Below are 9,442 nucleotides of genomic sequence, written 5' to 3' on the forward strand. Positions count from 1 at the left end.
AGATAGATAGATAGATAGATAGATAGATAGATAGATAGATAGATAGATAGATAGATAGATAGATAGATAGATAGATAGATAAAATGAAACCGAGGTGGATAATAATAATAATCGGTGCCCGCCATTCAAACAACCAGAGAACCTCTGCTCTCCTATGCATCTGAATTGGCAAGCCCCAATTATTAAATAACCAAAACAAAATGGAAAAGCCACTGTGCCACCTTTGAAAACAACTCCAAACTGTCCAGAACCCAGAACCTCGTCAGTAAAGATCTGATACACGGAGCTGATGTCCTGCAACACAAACACAGAGTCACAACCTGAAGTAGCGCCACACTGTGGAAGACTACAAACATGTTCTCACCGCTCCGTCTCCGTGATGGTCTTTATCTGGAAACAGGGACACACCAGGAGGGGGTGGTTTTAAATAAACATGTCTAGTTTCAGGAGTTTAATGAAAGGTTCTTGTCGGCTCACCCTGCTGCTCCTCCCCGGGTCTCCTGCTGCTCTGCACGGGCATCAGAGCCTGGCAGATGGCGCTTTCCCACGCGGCGCCGTCCGCACCCGCCTGCACGCAGAACACGAGCGAGGCCGTCACCAGCTCAAAGGAGTGAGAGTCGTCGCCCGTCAATGGGGCCACGGAGAGGTGGGCGGGGCCTCGGACCTGCAGCACCCGTGACAGCGGGATTTCCTGCCGGAGAGGAAGGGGGCGGGTTTTTTTTTTAAGCGCCAAAATACAAAATGTTGACTTGTTTTTAAGTTTCAACACAACAAAAAATGTTTCAGCTGAAAAAACACTAAAATCTACAAACCTTGTAGTACTTTGTGCTGATGTCATTCTGGTACAGAGTGATGCACTTCCAGTCCAAGACCCAGTAATGTCGTTTTCTCTGAGATAATAATACCAGAACTTTATGCTCTAAAATTGATTCTAAAAATCAAAATATTGATACTTTGATACTTCAGATGTTTTAGGTAATGTATATTATTAACAGGAACACAATGGAAAGTAACTAAATAAGTGAAATATTGTCTAAATGTTGGAGGGAACTACTTTTTCTTCCACCTGTGTGATGTGTAAAGGCTCAGTCTGTCAGTAGATGCTACATGTTCAGTATTTTGATGCCAATATAATGTAACACAATTTAAGACACAATTCTTCACTTTTATAGTTCTTGATAACTAAATTTATTTTAATGATTTTATTATTTTACTTTATTTTATATTGTTTAAAACACAGTTTTAACATATTTTATATGATTGTGTCCTCTGGTTTTAGCCGGCTATATCATAGATGAGTTTTAATTTATTCATTCATTCAGTGAAAACCAAACAGTAAAAACTTCTGAAATTAAAATGAATGCATAAATCACTCACTGTTTTGTGTTTTTATGAAGTAATGATTTGAGRTACACTATTTATTAGATTTCCCAGACACACTAGGTGTAAATTTGTATCAGTTTCATCTGAACCAGTCTGAGTTTTACTTGGTATCAGAAAGGAAATCTGTGGCATCAAACAGCCCTAGTGGGCAGAAAATAATAATGTGTGGGCGTGCATTATTATTATTTTATTTTTTTACAATGTCACCAGATGGGTTCCATACAATTTATAAAGAAGTCTGCAGGTGCTTGCAAAAAAGAGCAGCAGTTAGCTGTAACATTTTTGCTGCGTTGCACTTTTGGCAGAAATATTCTAACAAGTACTCAAATTTACACTTCTAAAAAAACAAACAAAAATAAAAACAAAAACAAAAAGTAGTTGTTAATTCTGGATTAAAAACTAAACACGTTAAATTTTCATTCTTATTGGACTGCTGATGATGTAACCAGAGTGTGTGTGTGTGTGTGTGTGTGTATGTGTGTGCTTGTTTTGACTACAAAGTGAGGACCATTTGAGCCATAGTTACTATCAAAGTGAGGTCTTTGATTTAAAGGACCTCTTCAATGTCCACACTCTATTTGCAGCTCTACTAGTTAGGTTTAGAGGTACGGTGTGAGATAAGTTCTGGTTCAGGTTAGAGTTAGCTATAGACCAGTAATGGTTAATTATAGACCAGTAGTGGTTAATTATAGACCAGTAGTGGTTGATTATAGACCAGTAATGGTTAATTTTAGGGAAAATATCTGGGTTAGACATAAATAGTTACAAAAATGAATGGAAGTCAATACAAAGTCCTCAGTTTGATGCAAATACAAGGATGTGTGTGTGTGTGTGTGTGTGTGTGTGTGTGTGTGTGTGTGTGTCTCACCAGTGTGTCGGTGTCAGTGTGGTGCAGCAGCCAGCCCTCTCTCAGGACGGCTCCGGCTCTCCTCTTAGTGTGATGAACCGACTGGACCAGCCTCATCAGGGGGATGTTGCTGCTGAAGCACGGACTGATGGGCGGAYGGGAGCAGAAGCAGCGAGACAAACAAAGAAGAAGAACCTGGTCAGGCGGCGGCGGTCTGAGAGTATAAATCTCACAGGTTTACACGGTGAATGTGAGATGACATCATCAGGACGCCAACATTTTCTACCAACAGGCCTCTGACCTCATCGGCTCTCTGGGCCGCTCCTCCTCGCCGCCGTCCGTCAGCGAGTCACAATCGGTCAGCATCTCGTCGTCTGAGGTGTCGAGGGTCATGAGCTCAGACTCGTTGTCCTCGGCGTCCTGTGGCCAGGTGTGAGCGGCTGCCGAGGATTCTGGGAAAGTGACGATAACAATAGGATGTCGGAGCGTCTGATGGGTCATGTTGCTCAAATTAAAAATCACTGTGTCACAAAGACATCGAGGTCACTTAAACTAAAGTAAATCCTTTGATTTTTTAAAGGAACAGGACAGAAATAGGAGTCTATGTCTATTTCCTATGAATCTCAGGAGCTTACAGGACCACCAGAGTCAAAGTCCAGCATGTAAAAGCAGGAGCGGTTGCTCACCGTTCCCATTGATGCCTCTCTTCTCTCCTGGACAGTCTCTGGGGACCAGCGGCTCGCAGCGCTTGTGACAGTTGAACCTGCAGTCTGACGGGAAGACGAAAGGAGAGAGGCTTCAACACAGAGAAAMAAAAGTCTGGTTTCTCTAAGTTAAATTCATCAGACATGTCCAGGCATTCAGGAAAATGTTTGGAGCCCGCCGGGAGCTCCTGATCTAAACCGTGACCAATCAGAGATTTAAGGAGTTGGGAAGGGGCTGGATTTAATTTTTAACCTAACGGCCAGTTTAAACAACATAACATGAGCCAGACATGCTACTGCTAGCTGCTACTTTTTGTACCTGCAAAGTAAACTATGCACCAGATTTATGCATGCAGAAAGCGAGAAGTCCAACCCCAAAAAATCATCCAAAATTGTGTGTGTGTGTGTGTGTGNAATATATTTTGACAGTTTTTTTCCCCAGTGTGCTACAAAATTAAACAGTGGTGGACAGAGCTAACCCAAAAATTAGCTCCGCAATTTCTAAAGTGCTTATAAAAATATTTAGGTCTACAACTTCAAAACCGCTTATACCGTAGAAAAACTAGCGGAAGCTAATTTTAAAGCACAAGTTCAATTTGACACTTACTAGCTGACAATTCATATACAATATATGCACAACATTGTCAACTAGTGGTGTATGAACTCTTTTACAACTTAATTCTACAACCTTCGACTGCTGGGGATGTGATTCCCTGAAACAGAACTTTGGCTCCTGGTGTAAAAATTAAAAACTTGTTGAGGATTGCTAGTTTGGCTGATTCTTTAAAAAGTTGTTGAGGATTGCTAGTTTGGCTGATTCTTTAAAAAGTTGTTGAGGATTGCTAGTTTGGCTGATTATCTTTTTCTTTTGTTTGTTGTAGATTTTTCATTAAAGAAGCATCAAAGTAATTTTAAAACTGTTTATTGGAAAACCGAAGCGATGCATTCTGGGTACATGACGGACTGACGGGAAGCAAAAGCACGGGGAACAGGAAACTAGTATCTTCCCTTCAAAATAAGAGCTTGGATTTTAAAGTTTCGCATGTTTCCATTGGATTTTAAAGTTTTCCAGTTCACCTGAAACTCATCAGGCTGAAGAAGTCTCTTGGAGGAGAGACGAAACATTTCACTAAAGAAGAACCCATCCAGTGGACCTACTTATTTTTTCTTTTTGATTTTTTCTACCTGGATCAGGACGTTTTCCATGTAGTTGCACCAGTTGACCACTAGACGTCAGTCTTCACCAGCATAACATCTTTAAATAATTTCTGAGTCTCTAACCCCGTTGGCTGATTGCTTTTGAGCTCCAGTGTTTAAACTTTTTTTAAAAGGAGCTCCAATTGTAAAGTAAAATAAATCAATACACAAAATTTTAGTATGGATTACAAACGTTTACGGTTTTTGCTATTTCCTTCCTGCTATGTAAGCAGACACAAAGCATTGTGAAAAATCAGAACCATGACCGAAAGCAACTGTCAGCAAGGATGTATACCTTCCCAAGAAGTGTGTTTATCTGGGAGGAGTGCTGTTGGATAGATCATATGTTGTGATTCATTGACAACTGTACTTTCCGCTGTTCAAGATAATGATGACTGGTAGATAGTTAGTTATTAGCGGTACTGCATTTTAATTTTAGAAARTGCAAATCTGCTTATGAATTATGAAAATTAGTAAGGCCGCTAAAGCGCAAATGAAATATTTAGGTCCACAATTAGCAGATTTGCTCTTTAGCGGGCTTGTCCCCACCACTGAAAATAATTTCAATATTTGTATATTTGTTAAACAGTGAATCAGTTTCACTGTTTAACAAATATACACATAATTTCAATATTTGTATATTTGTTAAACATTAAATCAGTTTCAGCCACATACAGAAGCTCGCGCCCAAAAATGTGTGTCCCCAAATTAATCTGTTTCCCCACCAGAGGGGGCACTGCAAAGGCTGGGGTCTGTAGGAAATTACAGGTCAGGTTAGACATGAGGATTCAATTTTTTAATGCTTTTTAGGCTCAAAAAATGAGGGGGTCGCATTATCCATACATAAATACAGTATATGACCGTATACTGTGAAAAAGACAGCACTGTATTTATAAAACTCTCTACTTAAAGTAGCTGTAAGATACAGACTTCCATTTTAATGTGTGGTGGCAGCTAGGCGTAAGAAAGGTCACTAGAAAAAATTTGATTGCCACGTCTAAATCCAAGATGGCCACCGCCATGTGTTTATATAAAACCAGCCACCATGATCATTTGAGGAAACTATGCTTTCTAGTTTTTATGTAGCTTAAAGTATAGTTAACTCAAATGATTGGGGTGGCATGTATGGTGGGCAAGGCCACCATTGACAGCCCCCCAGCTCCACCCTTGCTCATCAGGATGCATCATTCAGATCACACTTCAGTGACGTTATCAACATTGATCATATATACTGTGTTGTTTTTGTTTTATTGCCCAGCCCTTGTTGGACGTTTTGCAAGTAAATTTGTAAAACACAGATTTAGAGTCAAAAACATGCAAGTCCAATTGTCAACTATTAATCATTATCTGTTAAATGCCACAATTAATCAGGATCACGTCTTTCACCAATATTGTCCAACCCTGCTTGAAAAATCAAAAACAACATACCTAGCTCTTACCCATGTGGATAGCTTGCATCATAAACATTAGTTTAACTAATAAAATGTACAGAAAAACACTCATCTCAAAAACTAGAAGCATTCAGATGTCAGACCCGTCAGCGAKGGGGACATCAGGTTTGATTGTGTGTTTGTGTGTGAGCAGCAGCTGACCTGAGCACTGCAGCCCCTGCCTGAAGAGGCCTTTGAGCAGCCGGTGGCAGTACTGGCACACGGTGGGCTTGGTGTAGCTGTGGATGTGGAAGGTGTGGGGGACCTGAGGCCTGCTCCTGTCCCCGGCTGACAGCCAGACCGGGGGCTCGTTCCACGACGGAGGCCTGGACAACGGTTTGGTCATGCTGATCTACGTTGGGGACAGACGGAACGAGTCGTGAGTGGCGTGTGACCCCAGTTTTACCTCGTTTGCACCGGGCTGTTAAGAGACCTCCTCCAAGCTGCCTCCGGCCTGGTTGGACAGCGAGTGTGTCGGCGGGCGGCGTGGCTGGAACAGGGAGAAGCTGGTGCTGACTTGGCGTCGAACTCGGCTGCAGTTGTCAGGCAGCAGGAAAGCACAGCGTTTATGGAAGTCTAACCCACATCCTGACAAGAGGAGACGCAGTGTGAGAAATTCTGAACATCCAACAGAAGGCAAAAGAAAAGTGTGTGTTCTAGTGTCTGTTAGCACGATATTTTATGAACTATGGGATGGATTTTAATGAAAACATCAGAAAATAATTACTGGCTGCACTTCTATAACTGATTAACTTTTGGAATCAACCTGATTTAAAATGGATATCATAACTAAGCAACCTTAACAAAAATAAAAATAAATATAACTCTGTCAGCTTTACAGACATTGAGCTAAAGTTTGGCGTGATCGTAGCTGAGACTTTTCCACAACACATTTTCTGAGTGCTAACTGATTGCATGAGATTTGTGTTTAAAATGTTGCTGTTAACTATTAAAAGTCAGATTGACCTGTCTGTTAGCAAAATTTCTCAAGAAATTCTAGACAGATTTTAACAAAACTCCTAGATAGTAATGGCTGGAGTTACATCTACAACTGATTAACTTTCTAAGTCAATAAAATTCAAAATGGCTGCCAAAGCCAGCTGAATTTAGAAAACACAAAATGGCTTTAATTCAGTCCGTTTTACAGATACTAAACTAAAATTTGCCACAGGAGGAGCTGAGAGTTATTCACAACACAAGCACTGAGCGTGAGCTTGKACAATCACATAACATTGTAATATGATACAACCAAAACAGCTCTGAACTCACCATTTCTCTCTCTTAAAGTAAAACAGGTACAAAAGACAAAGGTCAAAATGTGTTTCTTTAAGTAATGCTGGGGTTTTTTCCCCAAATTTTAAGAGGGCACTTTTTATATGACTCATCTTACCTTCACATTTTAACCCCTGTCGCACGAGGCCCCACAGCATCTCCCCGCAGTGGTGGCAGAAGGTGGGGGTCCGGTACGACTGGACCACCAGGGAGTGCGGGCGCATCTGCACCTCAGCTACCGAGGCTGAACCTGAGCCAGGCCAAAAAACAAAAACAGGATGTGCAAAATCTTTGATGGTGCCTTTTTCAGATACAGTATGTAAGCTGCTCATGCTATAGGTCCTAATGCACCCCTATACCATCAGAGAGGCATGACTTTAAACTGTGTTCTGACAACAGGCTGGATGGTCCCTCTCCTCTTTCGTACGGAGAAACTGTAAAAGAAATTCACAGAAAAGTTTTCTGTTTCACCTCAGTCCATTTAAATGAGCTTTGGCCCAGAGACGACTGAAGTAATATGGCTTCTTGTTTGCATGATAGAGCTTTAACCAGCATTTGTAGATGGCGTGGTGAGCTGTTTAAGTGTTCCTGAACTCATGCAGTGTGTTTATTTGTACCACACCTCCTGTCCCGTTTTTCCAACGTCATCAAATTAAAAACTTAGATTTTCCCAAAACAAAAAATTGACATGTTTTATTATTTTACCTGTTTGACGTGTTTACTATGTTCCAGTGAATTTATAAATTTATAAACTGGACTGTATGTCCTCCTCATGTACAAACAGAGTGTAACCAAGCAGCACGATACCTTCAAGGATAGCAGGAAAAAAAAAAAAAAAGAAGACAAAATCCAGAAAATCCATCTCCCCCATTTCTGGACTAAAACCTTTTTGACGTCTGACCTGCGATGACGACCTCGATGAGGTCCCCGTCCTGCAGCTCGTCCTGGTCTGTCAGCCGCTGCAGCAGCTGCTCAGAGGCGGGTCGGTGTCGGAACAGCAGGATCTTCTCGCCGGGGCCGACCACGCTGCAGTCAGGAGCCTGAACACACGCAGAGCCTCAAAATAATCCTCAATCCAACCAGAAAACAGGTGACTTGTAAGAATATTTAGTGCAGTGACTGGGAGTCTGGAGGAAGGACTAGCAGTATTTTTTTTTAAATAATAACTTTAAAAAGYGAGAAGAAAAGGTTAACTTCATAATTTATTTAAACAGCTGCCTAAACTATGACAACACTTTGTGTGAGTGAAGAGTGTGGAGTGAGACTGAGACAGATCTCTGCAGCTTCCACTTTGTTGTGAACTCTGTGCCTGTTTGTTGTGGTGAAGACCATCGCTCTGTGKACTGGTCCTTAGTGTTGTAGTCAAGACCACCTAACCCAAGACCAAGTCAAGACCAAGACCACAGTGTCTCGAGACCGAGACAAGACCAAGACTTTTAGGGTTTGGACCAAGTTGAGACCAAGACCAAGACCAGATTAAAAAAAGTTTCCTAAAAGATGGAGTATTCTGTACACAGGTACAGTGGGGGGGTATTTAGTCTCTCATCGTTGAGGTCTAACTATGATGTCAATCATAGGCCTCTCATCTTTTTAAGTGGGAGAACTTGAACAATTGGTGCTGACTAAATACCTTTTCCCTCACTTTAGCTAACTTAATATATAGAGCTAATCTTAACAAAATCTTTCTGTGTGTGAGGGCAGAGGAACGAATTTTTCTACAGAGGCAGATTGTTAAYGTTAGTGACGATATAAGTTTAAAGTTGTCTCCATTGTCTCTGAAAGTGAAGCACTGCCATATTTACAAGTTGCCAGGGTTCGACAAGATTTTATTCTTTTTTACCTGCCCTGTCGGGCAGGTGACAACAAATGTCACCTGCCCGACATAAAAAGTTACCTGCCCGACATGAAAAGTTACCTGCCCGACATAAAAAGTTACCTGCCCGACATAAAAAGTTACCTGCCCGACATNCCGACATGAAAAGTTACCTGCCCGACATGAAAAGTTACCTGCCCGAAACAAAAATGTTCAAATTAAGATAAAATAAGAAAAACGTGTACTGTACTTTGTACTTCAAAAATATTAACATGGTTATACAGAGGTATATAATATATGACATCTGATTAAACAGATGCACACTTTAGACTGAGTTACGAACAGTCAATTTTATTATCAAGAACATCTTCAAAAAAGTGTTTCCCTAGAGTACTGGCCTTGGGGGTGGGGKTTATGAAAMCAGAATGATCAACAGCAGCAGCTTTGTTTTAATTACAATTTACAGAACATGAAAACGTCTGAAATTTGCATTAATTAAATCTCATATAGTGAATCTCATATCCAAAGATATATTTAAGATATCTTGAACTGGAGTCTCCATACAACATGATGATAAATCTAATGTTATTTATACTAGTCAGAATATAATCAGAGATATCTTAAATAGGTATTTTGAATTGTCAAAATATATTAAGAGATGTCTATTTATTTGTTTGTTTCTTTCATTYTTAAAAACAAAACCATCTATGTACCGCATTAAAAAACCCAAAGTAAATCATACCCTGAAGTAAAAGGGTGCAGAGTGTAGGGGTCACCTCGAGTGAAGAAACAGGAG

At 40.7% G+C, this 9,442-nt stretch overlaps 1 protein-coding gene across 1 annotated transcript in view; it reads right to left on the bottom strand.

Moving 5' to 3' along the window:
- Positions 1-9,442, bottom strand: part of prkd4 (protein kinase D4) — a 23,901-nt gene that overhangs the window by 7,294 nt on the left and 7,165 nt on the right. Inside the window, exons 2-12 of the mRNA XM_014026805.1 lie at positions 7,735-7,873; positions 6,952-7,083; positions 5,995-6,149; positions 5,724-5,913; positions 2,917-3,000; positions 2,532-2,682; positions 2,252-2,375; positions 813-890; positions 478-691; positions 365-390; positions 222-294 (exon numbers count right to left, since the gene is read on the bottom strand). Coding sequence (XP_013882259.1) covers positions 222-294; positions 365-390; positions 478-691; positions 813-890; positions 2,252-2,375; positions 2,532-2,682; positions 2,917-3,000; positions 5,724-5,913; positions 5,995-6,149; positions 6,952-7,083; positions 7,735-7,873 — 1,366 coding nt within the window. The remainder of the gene's footprint in view (positions 1-221; positions 295-364; positions 391-477; positions 692-812; positions 891-2,251; positions 2,376-2,531; positions 2,683-2,916; positions 3,001-5,723; positions 5,914-5,994; positions 6,150-6,951; positions 7,084-7,734; positions 7,874-9,442) is intronic.

Source organism: Austrofundulus limnaeus, unplaced genomic scaffold (assembly GCF_001266775.1).
Source record: "Austrofundulus limnaeus strain Quisiro unplaced genomic scaffold, Austrofundulus_limnaeus-1.0 Scaffold591, whole genome shotgun sequence".
Classification (NCBI taxonomy): Eukaryota; Metazoa; Chordata; class Actinopteri; order Cyprinodontiformes; family Rivulidae; genus Austrofundulus; species Austrofundulus limnaeus.